This window comes from Vollenhovia emeryi, unplaced genomic scaffold, assembly GCF_000949405.1.
Source record: "Vollenhovia emeryi isolate VEMERY1.0 unplaced genomic scaffold, V.emery_V1.0 DF939150.1, whole genome shotgun sequence".
In the NCBI taxonomy this organism is placed as follows: domain Eukaryota; kingdom Metazoa; phylum Arthropoda; class Insecta; order Hymenoptera; family Formicidae; genus Vollenhovia; species Vollenhovia emeryi.
In genome coordinates this window covers 2,180,594-2,197,665 of record NW_011967216.1, presented here as the reverse complement: position 1 = coordinate 2,197,665, position 17,072 = coordinate 2,180,594, and the positions used below count along the sequence as shown (strand labels likewise).

General features: G+C 43.0%; 3 protein-coding genes across 8 annotated transcripts in view; 2 read left to right on the top strand and 1 right to left on the bottom strand.

Annotated features, from left to right (window-relative positions):
- Positions 1-97: 97 nt before the first annotated feature.
- LOC105565674 (uncharacterized protein KIAA0195) lies at positions 98-9,936 on the top strand. Its single transcript, XM_012019062.1, has 25 exons — positions 98-481; positions 554-711; positions 778-912; positions 978-1,114; positions 1,199-1,392; positions 1,458-1,928; positions 1,988-2,149; positions 2,224-2,327; positions 2,453-2,541; positions 2,609-2,846; positions 2,952-3,045; positions 3,167-3,384; positions 3,449-3,684; positions 3,845-3,969; positions 4,053-4,201; positions 5,182-5,322; positions 5,753-5,896; positions 5,984-6,128; positions 6,206-6,414; positions 6,528-6,702; positions 6,786-7,031; positions 7,102-7,339; positions 7,468-7,561; positions 7,672-7,833; positions 7,943-9,936. Exons 1-25 carry the CDS (start codon positions 449-451, stop codon positions 8,013-8,015), a joined length of 4,170 nt encoding a protein of 1,389 aa, XP_011874452.1. The 5' UTR covers positions 98-448; the 3' UTR covers positions 8,016-9,936.
- The window catches only part of LOC105565675 (GPI ethanolamine phosphate transferase 2), a 12,348-nt gene continuing 4,510 nt past the window's right edge, over positions 9,235-17,072 (bottom strand). For 2 of the 5 annotated variants that reach the window (XM_012019064.1, XM_012019066.1), the window contains exons 2-14: positions 14,435-14,788; positions 14,169-14,367; positions 13,883-14,092; positions 13,632-13,820; positions 13,201-13,555; positions 12,890-13,086; positions 12,479-12,718; positions 12,054-12,235; positions 11,504-11,724; positions 11,272-11,425; positions 10,903-11,197; positions 10,406-10,572; positions 9,235-10,328 (exon numbers count right to left, since the gene is read on the bottom strand). In XM_012019064.1, coding sequence (XP_011874454.1) covers positions 10,088-10,328; positions 10,406-10,572; positions 10,903-11,197; positions 11,272-11,425; positions 11,504-11,724; positions 12,054-12,235; positions 12,479-12,718; positions 12,890-13,086; positions 13,201-13,555; positions 13,632-13,820; positions 13,883-14,092; positions 14,169-14,367; positions 14,435-14,580 — 2,796 coding nt within the window. In that variant the 5' untranslated portion in view covers positions 14,581-14,788 and the 3' untranslated portion in view covers positions 9,235-10,087. Of the gene's footprint in view, positions 10,329-10,405; positions 10,573-10,902; positions 11,198-11,271; positions 11,426-11,503; positions 11,725-12,053; positions 12,236-12,478; positions 12,719-12,889; positions 13,087-13,200; positions 13,556-13,631; positions 13,821-13,882; positions 14,093-14,168; positions 14,368-14,434; positions 14,789-14,859; positions 15,324-17,072 lie in introns of those variants that run through there. The other 3 variants (XM_012019063.1, XM_012019065.1, XM_012019067.1) reach the window with 3 other exon arrangements.
- Positions 14,597-17,055, top strand: LOC105565677. Of its 2 annotated transcripts, none has more exons than XM_012019068.1 (5): positions 14,597-15,149; positions 15,260-15,533; positions 15,590-15,680; positions 15,759-15,989; positions 16,071-17,055. In XM_012019068.1, exons 1-5 carry the CDS (start codon positions 15,083-15,085, stop codon positions 16,182-16,184), a joined length of 777 nt encoding a protein of 258 aa, XP_011874458.1. In that variant the 5' UTR covers positions 14,597-15,082; the 3' UTR covers positions 16,185-17,055. The 2 variants fall into 2 exon arrangements, with proteins under 2 accessions (XP_011874458.1, XP_011874459.1); XM_012019069.1 differs by having other exon boundaries at positions 15,073-15,219; positions 15,296-15,533.

The window sequence follows — 17,072 nt, the reverse complement described above, 5'->3', positions numbered from 1 at the left end:
TTTTTCTTGTTACATACAATAGATAAAAATCTTTCTTCTTTCTAAATCTAAATGTCTATAATCCTAAATGAAGGACAGTTTATATATCTTGAAACAGCGCGCGCACGCGCACGATCACATGAATCGCATCATTCACATCCCAGGCAGACACCAGAATCGTGAGCGATGCGAGTTATATGTTTTGAGTGCCGTTCGTCGCAGTTTCGCGAGCAGACTTGGAAAATGACGAGTTTGTCGGTGCGCTGGAGATAAACTGCGATTAATTTTGAAACGTTACCTCGAGTGTGTCACGAGAGAAGAGCAGCGATCCCTTGCCGAGTACGAGAGTAGTTATAACCTCCTTGACTCTTTTCTCTCGACTGCATCTTTTCCTTGCAACTTTTCATGACATTAATCTGAAATAGTTGAAATAGAATTGTATACATTTAGTTGAGCTGTCGAATGATACATGATCGCGTTACGTCAACTATCAAATTCAAAGGTTGATATATACATATATTGACAATTGAACAATTTCTAGTCCGACTTGTTGATTCTTGAGTGAGTCTTGTAGAGGATGGAGAGCGAACGCTTAACCGGCGGCAGGGAGACGAGGAGAGACGAGAGTGCTGAGGAGACTCTAGGTTTGACTACCACGGTAGCCTTGGATACTCTGCACCGCGATGTCGGACGCGTTCTGCAGGAGTACCAAGAGGATCGCAGAAGAAATAAGTAATATCTCGCGTGAGCGACTATTTCGCGGGAGCAACGCTTTTACATCCGACTATTTATATTCAGGAAGTATAGGGCTTGGCTCAAGGACGCTCTGCACCATCGTAGCCAGTATACGACGCTCTGCTGGACCTCTGCGATCGCATTGCTAATAAACGCCGTGATTCTCATCGTCGCGTTCTTCACGCTCAATGAAACATGGTAGCGTTTACTTGCTTTGCTATCTAATAACAATAGCGCTCTGCTAAGTGAAAATATTATTGCAGGTATTCGACACTGCCGTACGAAGGACTGATAGTCTGTTGTCTAGTAGTATTGAATTTTATCCTAGTGGTATCGGATAACAAATTACGACACGAGGAGATTCCTCATAGAGTGAAAACTCTTCTCGGCCAACTCGATGGTACTTGTGTTTAATAAATCCTTTCTCTTCACAATGGCAATACAATTGGTTATACAATTGTGCGCGTATGTTTGAAAATGACAGTTGCGCGCGCCACGTGTCAATGGAAATCCAACAACTATCCGCATCTGTGCAGTCCGCAGTCTCCTTGCCTGACCCTGCAGTGGACGTATCGCGATGGTCAGGTGGTCAACTTGCCGTGGGCTTTGTTAGTGGCCGGTGACATAATCGTGATGAAACCAGGCCAACAAGCACCCGGATATTGCGTGCCGTACAACGTACGTGAGCAGAGATTCTAGAGAGTTGTAGATTAAGGACGTATCCTAATCTCTTTGAACCGCAGGACCCGGAAGCGCCGGTTTTGCACGCGAGAGAGACTTACAGCGCGCCGGTACACAGCGCCAACGAAATCTTCTCGACGCCACAGGCCCGCGCGCCGCTCAAGAGCAAGATCTACAAGCTCCAGGAGACGCCGTATTTGACGAACCTCCGAATGGCGCTGGATCAAGCTCTCGATCGACCGGTCACCTATTACAATCGCAAGCGTCACTTACTCATGATCTGCTGCATCGAACACTTGACCTATCCGATACTCGTGATCGTTATCCTCGTGGTGAATCTGCTGCGTTACCTCTATCTGGCCGACTACTTTGGCGCCGGCCGCTGGAGCGACATGTTTCTGCTGCAACCGATCGCCGTAAGCCTGCCGTTACTGCCGCTGGTCTTCCCCGCCTGCTGGATATTCCTCAACTGCTTCGGCATGGCCCGCTTCAAAGCGTTGTTCAAGCTTTATCTCTCCGCAAAGAAGCTCCAGGTATATACTTGCAGGATGCTAGTTATTTGGATATTTGTGTGAGCAAAGGGTTGATTTAGTTTGTAGATCCTTTCGAAGACGCGGACATGAGTGGCCCCAATCATCCGGACGTGGTGTACAATTGGCTGGAACTCAACGAGTACTTTTTCAATATCCTTTTCGGCAACGAGCACATGATGTCGCGATCGGCGAGTATTTTGCACGTACTGGGCTCTGTGACCGTGAGTACCTAACCACGGAGTAGAATATCACAGACCGAGTGTGATACGGTCATCTATTTAATATATCTTTCTAGGCACTGTGCTGCGTAGATAAGAAGGGAATTCTCTCGTGGCCTAATCCTACGGCGGAGAAAGTATTTTTCCTACGTAACGCCAATATCTTGTCGCCGAGCTCGAGGTAGTCATCCTTATAGTCAATTTCTCCCCTGACAATGAGACCAAGGAATTTAACGTAACTTAAATTTTAACGCGAAATCAATCCGGTGCTATTAGGTATCGATTGCAGTCCCGTTTATGTTGCAGTACCGGTAGCGTGGACAAGACAGCTGACAAGAACCAGGAGTCCGAGGAGACCAAGGTGAATTCCAATAGAACGTCTTACGTACAGCACGGTAAGGAAGGACGGGGAAACTGCGAGAGAGCCGAGTGCGCGACGTAACGACGTCCGATGCTTCGCAGATATGTCGCACTCCACCGCCGAGGTCTTGGATCTCACCCACGATCACGCCCTACCCTTCCGACTGCAGTTCGACGACCTCTCCTGGCGACGGCATCTCAACTCGCTGAAGCCGCTCGGCCTGGCGATCCTCCTCAATACGTGCAACATGGATACGCAGGAGCACTACATGCAATTCTGCTGCCATGTCACTTGCGAGGCTCTCTACAATGAGAACCTGGTCCCAGTGACCAATAGACGGTATGTCCTTCATCTTTCTTTCTCTCCCTCTCTTACCATCTTAATCGGTTGCCGGAACAAAAAGTTCACCTTCGAAATCATTGAAAAGTAACGTTTATTCAGCAGATGTCTGTGCGAACTGGCCAAGCAAATCGGCTTCCAGGACCACGCGCAAAAGATCTTTCAACTGGAGCAGCAACTGTGTACATTTAGACACGTAGTAAGTATTGGCAAAACAATTTAGGAGAATCCTTTCCCCTCTTCCCAGGCTCGACGATTCACAATGATAATTTCGATAATCAACTAGAGTCTAAGTAAAACTATAAACGCTTTGTTGATAGCAACCGGAGATGGTCAGGCGGGATATTAAGTTCGCGCGTTCGCTGAGCATTGCGACAAAGTTAAAGTTCCCGTTTCCTCATATGGTCGCCGTGGTTGTGAAAGAGCGCAGCGGTGGTGGTCTGCAATTGTTGACGCAAGGAACGGCCGACATAATTCTCGACTCGTGCATCGAATATTGGGACGGTCACGATCTCTGCCCTCTTTCCGCATCGGACAGGTACATTAGTCTCTGAAACAACATGTTTTACGTAAATATTTCCTCTCTTCCCCTTCTGTCACAGAAAAAAGGTGCAGGACTTCTACCAGAGGACGAGCTTGACTTCCTACTGTACCGCATTCGCTTACCGACCACTTACGCGCGCCATTGGCGACAAAATGTCAGAGATATATCTGGAGCTGCCTGCTGATAGTAAACACTTGTACACCCCTCACAGGAGCCCGACCCCCTTGCCATGGGACTTTAGAAACGTTCTCGATCCCAGAGTACGAGGAATACTGGGGCAGTTTCATTCGACAGGTTAATCTATTCGCCAATTCGAAAGGACGGAGCGTCATGGGAAACTATTTAACTTTCATCTTTTTAGCAATTTTCAATCTTGATACTACAAAACACTTTCGTCTAATAGAGACAAATTCAATATTTCAACCGCGAGAAGAAAACGTGGCTTCTTTTTCAGATTCCTTGTTGTGCAACGAAAACAAGGATGATGACGTGAGCGACGTCGAAAGTTGTTTCGAGATGCAGTGCAATCAGGTCTTCATTGGAATGGTGACCATGCAATATCAGGCGCAAACCGACATGGTGCGACACTATGGTCGAGCGTTAATCTCTTCTTCTTCTTTTTTTTTCTCCCCCTTGTAAATGCGGTCATGTTATAATTGCAGGTGCAATTGATCGAGCAACTGGACAGGGCGTGCATTAGATTTGTCCACTTCAGCAAGGAAAACGAGTTGCGCTCGCGCGTTTTCTCGGAGAAAATGGGTCTGGAGAGCGGCTGGAATTGCCACATCTCGTTACTCAGCGAGGGTGCCAGGTAACGTGTACAGAAACACGACGTACCATCGTCAATCTTTCAATGTTTCTTGGATTTCTTGTGGGGCATATTCGCGACCCTCTTAATTTTTAATGAATACATTTCCTTTTTCGATGGAGAGAGAGGATTAAAACTGACAATTTAAAAAATATATTTAAAAGAGACGTTTCTAATTGAAAGGGTTAATTGTAAGATCAGACACGCACGTGAGAAAGCTGCATGCATATTGACATTCTGACAAGACATTAATTCTCTTATTCTCGTTAGAACAAGCTGCCGTGAGACTCGAATGTAAGATGTGTCCATGTGTATTGCAGGAGACAGCAACGGTTGGAGAGATATCCGCATATGCCCCCGTCGTATATGTTTGTCTATATGTTCATATTGATCTGCATGTTTATCGTTGTTACACGCAGAATGTCTCGAGAAATAACATTCAACAAGATCCAGTGTACACTTGATTTCAAAACAAATTAACTCGCATATATCACATAAAGGTTTGTTGGGTTGTGAATGAAATCCGTGTTGAGAAAAACCGCAAGAGAGGCAATTATCGTGAGAAATGCAATAATTAAATAGCTGTTAGATAGCTCCTTGAAAATTCTGAGACTCGAGAATCGAATATGACTGGTTTCTCCGAGACATTCCGCAGTGTCACTAATCTCGAAGATAATGTCGCGATCATTTGGCTGCAGTGTCCTAATACCTAACATATGTATACTAATATTTCATTCTTCATGCAGGACATCGAGTCGCACACAGTTGACACAGTAATTTTACTTCATTATTATCATCACTTGTTCTACGATTTTTCTACTTTGCAGTCAATATTACGTTCCTCAACAAATGTAGAGCAATTTTCATTACTGCAATTGCGAGTCGATGCCCATCGGAGATTTGTTGATGCGAATAGACGCGCGACCAAGATACACACGTCCATATTTTATTGTTACTAACACACACACACATGACAATGTCAGGTCCGAGAGTCCAGTGGGTTGGTGGGTGAGCCAGGCAGCAGCCATGTCCTCACCCACTCCCTCACCCACGGCCCAATCTCATCAGCCTAATTACTCCTGCATGGACGAGGCCAGCCACTTGCTTAGTCGTGTCTTACCTCGGTACGTTACACCGATTACATGCAGAAATAGCTATAAAATGAGAAACTTCCGCTTTGCTTCGAAACAAGCAGAAAACAAGTTAGAATGGCAACGTATTTAACTGTAGAACGTGCAGATACCAATGAAAGTTGCAAAGATTCAGAGAATTTGTAAGAAGGAAAGAAAGAAATTAAGAGCACGCGAAGGAAACGTTCAACGGTTGCGATCGGTCGCGAAAGATGCGCGGCATGATGAGAGAGAGAATTTATCGCGCTTACTTGTCACGGAAGCTTTGTCGTGTTCGTAAAGGACTTTTGCGGCCAACTAACTTTGCGCTAACTCTCTTGGCTTCTTAGCGTTATAGATGTGTTTCTCATCGTCCATCATTATCACATAGCGAAATATCAGCCGATTGGTAATACCCACTAAGAAAGGACATCTCCTGTTTTAGCACCAACTTGAACAACAGCCGAGCGATGAGCATGTCAGCGCCGAGCGCTATCAACACGGACTTCTCAACGGTCAAGTTCGACGATGAGACTACCGAGTGGAACAACACGGGGCCTTCGCAGATCAAGAGCACGATGAGCCATAGGTAGCTGTGACATCCAAAATAATCTAGAATAAAGAGATTTGTAAGATATGGTAAAGTTTGATAATGAGATAACAAACTGTCGAGCAGGGAGCAGGACACGGTGAGGAGCGAGGACAGTGTCCTGGTGCAAAGCGTCGATCTGGGATCAGGCCAAGAGGCTTGGAGATCCTTGAGCTGCCTCACCGACAGCACCGAGCAAAGCGCGCCGGTCAACTTTGATCTGTCAAACAGGGTAGGGCAGAGAGCTTCTTTCGATTAAGCTGAAATGATTTCTGTACGATACACGAGATATTTATTCTGCAAGCACAGGCCAAATTGCCGAGGGGCATAGATAAGATACGTCCGCACATCGAACTGATAGATAACGTGCCACTGCTCGTGTCCCTATTCACCGACTGCAACACCACAGTGACTCGCGAGATGTTGCACATTATGCAGGACTACGGCGAAGTGGTATGCGTGCTCGGATCCTCCGCCAATGCTGAGAACATGCCAATCTTCATGCAGGCTGACGCAGGGTACTTTTAATCCTTGTAATCTCAATCGAATCTTGCAAAATTTTCAACAGAACCTAGAATCTCGCCGATTGACAGTGCTCGAGTCTCTCTAAAGACTTGTAACTCGGTTGTAGAGTTGCCGTGGAGCCTTTGTACCCTCAGGTGTGTCAAAAAGTATCAGTGTTGGTACCCACCGCGGAGACCCAAGGGATTTCTCCCGTCGACCTGAGTAGAGCGCTCAACTCTGTCGCGTGTTCACTGAGCGTGAAACGCGAGGACCCTGTGGCAATCTTTCATCTCATTATGGAGGTACCTTGTATCTTGCGCAAAATTAAGCGAGAAGGTAACGACAAGTACGATAAACGTTCTTTTGCTTCTGTGCCCACGCCCAGGCTCGTCATTATATGAAGAACCTATGGAACTGTATACAATTCTGGCTGTGCTGCTTAGTTACGCTCTCATTTGTGCAAATGCTCTCGGCGTTTCTACTGCTGCCGCCGCTCTTCTCCATCGACCAAGTCCTCTGGCTGTGCTGCTTGATAATTCCCATACTATCGACATCCATGATCGCCACTCCGATAGACCCGACGATAATGCAACGCGCCACCGGGAAGAATCAATGTGTGGTCAACGGAGAGGTGACTATTTATATGAATTTAAACAATCTTTCCAGAGGAAAAGAAATAACGTCGATAAATGCCATTATAGGTCACGCTATTCGTGCTCTGGTGCTACGGTAGCAAGTTCTTGCCGACAGTGATCACGGTGATTCTCTCGCAGTGTCTCTCGTTCTTGACGCTTTGTCCCGTCTATGTGCCACAAAACTCCAAATGTCTGTATATATATCCGGACCCGCGGGACCAGATTTGGGGCGGCTGGGGCAGCAGGCCGATCGTCATTCTGGTCGTGCAGCATTTCGCTCTCACGCTCATAGTCCTGCACTTTGGTAATTTCACCAACCATTTTCTTCCCTCCTGCCTTCAAGTTGATTTTCTAATTTGCCTTAAAAAAATAGCATTGACAAATCTTTTACAAGTTGATATTAATATTAATATACTTTTGTTTTTCTTTCAGTCACGATATCCGTCAGCTTTGTGCACAGGGAATACTCGATATGGAAGAAAAACCCTATGAGTAATTGCACCTGGTTTCTTGGCGTACTTATCGTGTAAGTGACAGATCTAATCGCACAACAGTAGATATGCCGTAAAAGTCCTTTCGAGTCCTCCAACTACAGAACTTAAATTCCGAAACACACCCGTTGCGTTATCGTCGTAGATTATGCGTGCAAGCGGTGTTCTCCGGCGTGGCGTTCCGCAAGTTTTGGCGCGAGGAAAGCAAGAGGATGGAGAACTTGCCGATACAGGTGCCGTTGTTCTTTCTACTCTCCGTTCCGCTGACGTTCGCGGTTAACGAGTTGATCAAGTGGCAAGAGATCAAGTAAGTCTATCTCCTTCTGCGTGCCTTTCGTCATTTAGTCGTTTAGTCACGTGGCGCGTTCGTTGCAATTTCTGAAATGGATTAATGTATCTATTCCCTTCTTTCTCAGAGTGAACGTCAGATACCAGAAGAGGGCGCGTTTAGAATTTGGTACGAAACTGGGAATGAATTCGCCATTTTAATCCAATTCGTACCAATCGATGATGTCTTGGAAATATCAAATGCGTTTTAAAAGATATACGGGTACATCGTTAAGCGTATATGTATATTATTAGTGTGAGTGTGCGCGTGTGTCACATTGAAAGTACTTACAATTCTGTTGCTGCAAACTCGAGAGGTCCAAAGAGCTCGAGGGTTTTTAAGAGTGAGCTTTGTGTACTTATAACGCCGTGTCAAATATTGCCAAACCATTAGTATTTTTCTATAGCGATGTGCACATTTATATTTTACGAACAATGGTCCACGGACGCCGTCGTACGATACATCGTACGAAATCGTACGAACGATAGTGGAATTTCTATCTCATTTTATCAAATCGCTCTGATTAAGACGGTTTTCTGTCAACGACAAGTCACTTACGGAAAACCGCAAGAATCGTCGGGGCGCGTTATGCGCTTTTCTCGCTCTTGAGTCTGTCATAATTCAAGATGTCCCACATAATAGGTGTCGCCTTAGATTTCGCTTTGAAGAAAAAGGAGGGTGATTATCAACGGAAAGGTTTTCTCCTAGTATCCATAGTAGAGCGTGCCTGAGACATCTTGTATTTGACGACTTTAGTATTACGTAGAGTATTTGTACACACGTAAAAAGATGTTCCTCGTTGATAACTTTGACACCCTCGTCAATGTTCGATCTCGCGAGCTCGTTGTAGAATCGCATAATCGAAAAGTCGGACGTTTTTAGCAACGTGGATGCAACGATAGTAATTTATTTGTTGTGATCGTGGATTAGCGAAGAGACTTTAGCGAATTAGATGTACTCTGCGAGATTATAGGTAGCCGCATCAAACGAAATTCCAACTCTAGTAGCAGGAGTCTCGCTGGCACGAGACAGTTCTCTGGTTGTGAGACAGTGCTCGGTCATACTTGCGACTAGGTTTTTTTCATTTCCCGTCGATAAAGTGGAATATGTATATCTTCATTGCAATGTTCAAAACGGCCAAACCTCCATAAACAATTTAATTTCTCCTCTTACGCTATTCTACCACCGTTCGATTCCGACCAACGATACTACGAACATGCACACGCCTACCTATATTGCTCGCTTTTTAAGCTCTCAATTGATGACGCAATTTTCATTCGTTGCACAAGGTATGAACCTGGAGGGGAAATGAAAAATTGTGGTTACTCGATCCTAATACACTTACAATTAGATCCTGTTACACGGGTAGAAATTCAATTCTTTTTTACATTTTCGAAAAATATAATATTCAAGGATGTTTTCTCACAATACAGTAAATTGAAATTATCACAAACGGGCTGCTCGTCTTATTTAAATCTCAAATCGGACACCTATTTTTTTTCTTACCTAAAGGTGCAATTCTACGCACATTAGTTTTTTTTTTCTTTGCGTCGGTTCCAAAATTAATATTGATGGACATACGATTCCACAATTACTTGCCGATGACTGCAACTTGGTTGGAAAAATTATTGGGCAAGATTGGACCAAAATTGCAGAAGCAGGATATTTGGTCCTTCCTTAATTTTTTTACTTGTGTTCTTTTATTCTTTTGCGCCACCTCTTTGATTTCAGTGTCGCTTTGCTATTAGTTGGACAGGTTGGACTGACAATGAGTCGAACTTTGACCGACTTTTCTTCGCGCGCATGAAATTGCACCTTTATATTGCACGGTGATTGAAGCTGAAATGTAAGTAAAAGAGATGAAATGGATCTGATTCTTTGTGTTGTGCGATGATAAGTCGGAGGTTTGACTATCTTCGTTAAACGATATTCCACTCTAGTATAACAGATTTATTTTACTAATAAACTGCCATCGTAGCATGGTGTATCGTCCCGATGTTGTTAGTACTACATTCTAGACTTTTGGTTTTACGTAATAAAATGGATCTTTTTTTTAAGACGAAAATAAAATATTCATTAAACAATATACTCTTGCGATTAATTCACTTTCACCAATGAGCGCTCGTATACCCACAAGTGCTCTATCGACTAGGCATTTTATTATATGATCGGGATATAAATTTATTCGTATGTACAAACGCACATGTCTGTTTCTCGCGGCGTCGCACGATTCTTAATTCTTGCACGGCGCGTAACCAGAAATCGCTGCAGATTGCAACGCAATCACAATCAACGCTAATAGCACGCTACAACACATCGTCGCGGAATACGTCGCCTCGTACAACAATTTCGGTGAGAAGACCGACCACACAAACAGATGGTGACGTTGACTGACGACAACGATCATGTAGACTGTTATCGTCAACAGCCTCCACGCGATGTAAGTCCTACTCGTACGCGCGACAACGTCCATACTACAAACACGAATCGAGTCTGTTAACTGATCGAATGAATCACACGATAAGAATTTCAAAATTTGCGAAGCACTCACCGGTGTGTCTGATGTAGTTGCCGATAGTAAACGAGTAGAAAGTAAGCCAGGACAGGCGCGGAATAAGTATTGACGATTAAATAGGCACCGGTGACGAAAGGCATGTAGGAACGCAGACCGACGTATCCTGCCGCGACGTCTATACTTGCAAGGCTATTGGAGTTTCCCTAAAATATCAATCGTGTGCAGTATAAATGCACGAGATAGATAAACAGTTTTCTCAACGAATTATTATAGATTAATTCTAACAAAAAAGAAACTTTGCATCATTTCTCGCCGAGGAAATTTTGTTAATGTACGATATTTAAATATGGAAGCAAAACATTCTGGATAAGTTGAAATTATACTGCAAAAAAACAATGCTTCAAAGCTTTTCTAAAAGATTTAGAAGAAGGAAACGATTTCAGGTCATCAGTTTTTTTTCTTAGAGCTCCTCTTAAGTTGATGTTAAGATTAATAAAAGTCAAGGATTTCAAAGCCAGATAGAAATAACTTGCCTGATAGAAATAAAATACATTGCCTAGCCAATAATGTAAGAGGATTCCGAGATCGAGTAAATCATTTTCTCTCAATACAGAGTCGAGCGTCGAGCTTGCGACCATCTGCATTGGCAATAAGATTACATTGTACGGTTGGTGCAGCATCGCCGAGATCATCGTCCACGTATTCACAATGAAGAACAGCATCGTGAAACGCCATTTGTCACGCTTAACTATTAGTGTCGCTCGATAGCCGTAGCTTAGCAGAGATAGCGTTACTACTCCCCAAAACATTCGTACCTCGGGTATTCCGCTGCAACAAACGAAAAAGCTCGGTTCTTGAAAAAATTGACATTTACATGGAGCATAAATAATGCAATCGTTTACCTTGACAAGGGACACAATGGAATTTTCACGACGGCATCGTTGGACATGTGACGAATATATATACATGCCGCGATAGCCGTATTAAGGAACAACGATTGCCACCTGTACTCTTTATCCTCGCATTTGTACGCGATCCAGATTAGAAGAACAAGTGCTGAAAATAAATATTACTTGAATTCATTTATATTGAGAAACATAACATATATTTTGTCAACAGCTTTAGACACGTTACCAGTTACAAGTAGGAACGTCATTCCGACTTTGCTGTCATCCTCTCTCAACCAACGAGCTAGATCGGGCAGATGAGCCCACTTGTCGCCGGTGCTGTTTAGCTTTCGCAGAACTCTGTGCCCTATTAGTAGCAACAATAGCTTAGCACAAAGTTGTACGTGGCTCCTAGTATCGCCGCAATTTGGACCCACCCCTGTTCGCACCGTAACGCTCGTAAGATCGCTATTATATATAACCGTACTATTAGATGGCAAATTTGAATTTTATCGTTATTCTATTTTTCATAAATTTACATGTCAATAAATGAATTTTATTAATAAGCACATTATTAGAATTTTCATATTTCTCTAAAATTAATAACGATAACAAAAGTATAAGTAGTCTCCCTCGAAATATATCTACAAGAGTATATGTAATTAATATAATCAATTATTGCTTATTTCACACATTTTATATACATATATAAACTCTCTGAACACACCACTTATACATAATATATAAATACCGATTATGAAATTACCATTAGATAGAAAAAAAAAGATTTTACTCACTATCGATGGTACGCGAGCAATCTCGTGGTATAACGATAGAGAAAGTATGCGATTGTAGTAACCCAGAAGAAGTACCATGTCTGATGCTCCTCCTCAATAAAACTGCTGCTAGCAAGGCTCGCTATGTGCAATAACGCACCGATTTGGAACACTACACGTTCACTCTTTAGTCCCTTCGTAAACTATCGAAAATTAAAATATCATATAATATTCATAAATTCTACAATTCTGAAAATATATAAATAAAAATATATATGCGTATAAATTTTATCTGTAGGAAACAGAAATAATAATAAAAAAACCGCGCGCGCGCACATTCTTGTTTCAATTTAAATGTAGTTATTTCACGTAAGAAATATTTTTGTCTAAATTAATGACACTTTTTATATAGTATCTTCCACTGGAAATAAAATATTGATTCTCACCTCCGTCAGAGATAAAACGCTGTTTGTACAAAGATCACAGTTAATATATAAAATGCCAACGATTACGAGGGACAACAGAGCATCAAATATATTCATGTTCGAGTAGAAAGAAGTGGTGCTTTCAAAACTATAAAGATAATACATTCCTAGACACAAAAGAAATCGCAGCAAGAAAAACGATGCGGTCTTTTTATGCGTAGTCCAAACAGCGGTTCGCACGAAGAACAAGACGACAAGTATCTAAGGAAAGAATAAAATAAGAAATTATCTTCAAGTTTCATAAAAAGGCTATAATTATCTACAAATTTGTATATAACAGATATTTTCGACACGTTAACCTTGATTTGAATGCTCTTTGAATATAATTTTTGAAATATTTGAATCGTTCAAAATTACATCCGTTTGACTCACTTGACACAGAAAGAAGACGGCAACGATCATCGAAGGAAAATCGTACTTGATTATGTTGCTAATTATAGCGTCCTTCATCTCCTCAAGGATCGCGTGATAAGACGAGACGACATTCTCGACCATTCCATGCTGTGTCTCGCTCGCGTTCAACCAAGCGACATGCAGGTTTACAGCGTCCAAATACTTTCGGTATACATCTGGAGAATATGAAATCTTTCCTTATACGATTGCTAATTTTACTTTTGAATACACCTAGAATATCTAAATGTCCTTTAATGTTGCACAAAATGATTCTTAAATCAAATGCTTACACTCAACTTGCGACTCATGATGGGCGAGTTTCTGAAAACGACTAAACACCTGTTTCGAGTTGTAATAAAGAAGGAAGAGCCGTTTAGCGTCGTCGAGATCGTAGATGCTATTGAGAAACACGGAGCCGAGGTTTGTAGAAGGAATAGGTAGTCCGAGAACAGTCGACAAGGTCGCTGCAACGTCGAGTTGCTCGATTTCGATCGATTCACCGTCTTCCCGACGCAAACAGCGAGTTCCTCCTATTGTAATAAACGGCACTGTCGTCTCTTGCGGCGTCGAGCCGCCGTGGCCGCCCGAGTCCTTCATCCCATGATCGCCGCAGACGACGAAAAGCGCAGACGCTCCATCGTTGTTCTAAAAATGCGCGTCCGAATGAACCATACAAGTTTAGTGTGAAAAGAAAAGAGAGATGAATTTTTTACATACTGACCCAATGCTGCACCACTTGGGCTATTTGAGCGACAATCTCGTCCATCTCTCGTAGTTTAGGCTTAATCGAAGCGCCAAACGGGCCTTCAACGTGACCAATGTGATCTAGCCCAAGATAATGAAGAATCATCACAGTCCAGTCATCGTTATTCAACTCGTCTCGTATGTGTCGAGTCACATTATTATCTACCTGTTAAACATTGAATGAGTCTCTGGAAAATAATTTTAATAAAGAGACATTGTGATAATTACCTCTGTGAAGTCGGTAACAAAAAATGACGTAGTACCATCGTAACGATGGAATGTATGGGGAAATAGAGAAAGCCAAGTGTCGTCTCCATAAAATACTAAAGTGTGCCCATGCTTCTTCGCTTGAAGCAACAAACTGTCGCTGTGTAAAGGTTTACTGCCAAAGTTGAGTACTATATCTATAAAGTTTGGCACTGTACCAGTCATCATTGCCTGTATCGTAAGCAAGTAGAGCCTGACACAAACTGGTCTCACAGAGCATAAATGAATTATTAGCAAAATGGTTTACTTTGATTCTAGGCATCGTTACTGTCGGTGACTGCAATTTAGCCTGTAGCAAGCATCCGGCGGAGTTTACCAGTAGAGCATTTGTCAATGGCATGGCAGCTTTTCCTGTCGGTCCCGCGACAAAATCCCATCTTAGTCCGTCGATCACCATGATTATCAATTTTGTTATCATCGGCCTGTACAATGCATATCTCTTTACGCTGGAAAAGTAAATCGATTATACTAATTGTAAGTAAATGAACTGACGTACAAGTAGGGTTAATTTACCTCAAGTTACCGACGTATTCCGGGACATCTGGTCGCGAGGCGATCGCATCGGTACGATGAGCGACAGGGAAGAAACCGTGCAGAAACAAAGCGATGGAAATCGGTGCTATCAACAAGACGTAAAGCAACAATACATTATTTTTCATTTTGAGTCTCTCTCCTCTGGCCGACTAGTTTAAGTGGCAAGTGAGTATCGATATCAAAATTCGATACTCTCACGGTCGATCGATATTAGAATCGTTCCTCGCGCCCGCGAGAGATTTCGAAAACTTGGCTTTCTCTCTAAATTAGTTTGAGTGAAAAAATGTCCAACATTTTGTACCACGTATGTACATGCAATGCCAACAACCTTTCCTGTAACATAATTTACAATATTGTAAATTAAAAGTTCAACTTACGTAGAATCAATAATTATCAATAATTACGTGACAAGAACGTTACGTGTCCTTTTCGAGTGATTATTTAGCGCAAGTAAGGATAGAGGAATCGCGCGCGCGCGCGCGCGCGCGATTGCGGCCACCCCATGTATTGTAAAAGCTCAAACACCGATCAATAAGTAGAGGCGGACTGTTTTGTCAGGCAACGCGGCGCAACGTAAAACGTAACGCTCCGCTACGCGGAGCTTGTTCGCAAGGCGTTCGCGTGTGGATGTGGATGTGGATGAGATGCTTCGGTAATTGCCGAAAGCGTGTCAGCGGCTTTAATCGAAAGTTGAGTGAGTGCTTACGTTGATCGAATGTTGTCTGGGCTCTCCGTTCACCTTTACCTCATTCGTACTTGAAAATGTAATTAATCGTGCCTCTTACTCGATATACGTGGCTGCAGCTAATTTCTCAAGGCAGCTAATTGGAGGATTAAAAGGGAGAAAGAATTTTAGAGCGGCAATGGCATCGCTCGAGGACAGTTGGAAGGAAGCTACGGAGGGCCTGGACGCCGCGGTCTGCGACTCCTGGTTCACGCGCCTGCAAGAGCTCTATTCCGAGGAGAAACGCACGTACCATAATCTCGACTCGCTTAGGGAGAAGCTCAATCACTATTACGAAATCAAAAGCAATCTGAAAAATCCGCGAGCTGTCCTGCTTGCCATATTCTTTCAAAAGTGAGTGGCAAGAAGGGAAGACCTTATACAACTCACTCAATGATATCTTGTTTCAGCTTCGAATATGATCCTAAAGCCTTGGTCTTTAGCGAGGACAAGAATCTCGAGCATTTCAACGCTTTCGCTGACGAGGCCGAAATTCCGTCGGTGAGCGAATATCTTTTCCGTCATGCACTTTAGAGTCGAGTAAAAGCTCCATTTCCCAATTTGATTAAATCGGCGCAGGACGCGGAGCTCAGGGAAGAGACTTGTGCTCTGCTCAAAGTAGCGGCGACTCACAGTACCGAGGCGCACAAGGTAGGTGGTGCCTTTGGCAGCGAGGACGCTCACTACTTTCTCGACCTGGATATGGCGGTACTCGGTTCCCCTCCGGATAGTTACTCCGAGTACAGAGAGCGAATACGCGGGGAATACTCTTTCCTCAGCGAGCCCATGTACACGGCGCTACGGCTCAAGGTAAGTCACAAGCCGCCATTCAACCCTTGAGTATAAACGGCATGCAAGAGGAAAGGATAAAAACTTGTCGAGACGTTTCAGGTGTTGCAGAACTTTCTACAGATCCCAAACATCTTTGCCACCGTACAATTTCGTGACAAGCTGGAGGAGCAGGCGCGTCAGAACATCCAAGCGGAGGTGGAGATGCTGTCTTAGAGACGCAAACGGTGCAAAGAGTTTTAGACGCCTACCTCACACAGACACGCACTCGTCATCGGTTCTGCAGAAACGTTAAATTATTAAACGCGAAATGTGCAAAATGTGAATCTCTTGTGACCGAAGGATGGCTATTAAATTATTCGCTTGGCAGGTTTTCCTAAGCATGTAACAGTCCATATAATTGTTTACGCACAATCGTTAATCACACTGTCCGTTCTGCATAAATATTCTCAGCTGACTTGTTGCAAGTTTTCGTTCAACTTCAATTCGATTAACGACGTTTGAATTGATAAATATACTTGTAATTTGTGTAATGTGTAGACGATGGAAAGATGAAAGAATTATAGATATTATATAATTATATAAATAATGAATATATGTACATATGTGTATTATTTCGAAAACTAGTGATACTTTAGGTTAATATACATATTTTGTCTTTCTTTCTCTTGTGATCTGGCACGTTGAAATTTGGATAATAATGACCGGTTCAGCGTGCCAACTTAGGATTTGTGAATGGAATTGACGTACCGATAAATGTAATGTCAGTATATTTTAGGAGAGCGTATGTTCACTGCGCTATTGTGAAAACAGATGAATTTGCGTTCATGAGAATCTTTCGAAACAGTGGAACGCGATCAGGGTGCGTTACTCGGAAATCTCTGATGAATCTCCAAAGATTTCACACGAATCCGAGAAGATGCTACTTTCTGCATCGCGTTCACATTTTACGCGAGTTAAAAGTCGGTTACCGCCGAGAGAGAGAGATGTTAACAAAAAGAGGGCGTTGTTAAGCGGTAAATTGCTGGTGGAAATATTGCAAATATTAAATATGATGTACAATGAAAATAAAGATGATTATTAAGTACGTCCGTCTGTGTAATA

Bases quoted from the DNA above. Each gene is read 5' to 3' on its own strand.
- LOC105565677 (XM_012019068.1), top strand. From the start codon at position 15,083: ATGTGGATGTGGATGAGATGCTTCGGTAATTGCCGAAAGCGTGTCAGC. The intron at 15,681-15,758 runs GTGAGCGAATAT...AAATCGGCGCAG, and splicing joins ACGAGGCCGAAATTCCGTCG to GACGCGGAGCTCAGGGAAGA. The intron at 15,990-16,070 runs GTAAGTCACAAG...GAGACGTTTCAG, and splicing joins ACACGGCGCTACGGCTCAAG to GTGTTGCAGAACTTTCTACA.
- LOC105565674 (XM_012019062.1), top strand. From the start codon at position 449: ATGATCGCGTTACGTCAACTATCAAATTCAAAG. The intron at 6,415-6,527 runs GTACTTTTAATC...ACTCGGTTGTAG, and splicing joins TTCATGCAGGCTGACGCAGG to AGTTGCCGTGGAGCCTTTGT. The intron at 6,703-6,785 runs GTACCTTGTATC...GCCCACGCCCAG, and splicing joins TCTTTCATCTCATTATGGAG to GCTCGTCATTATATGAAGAA.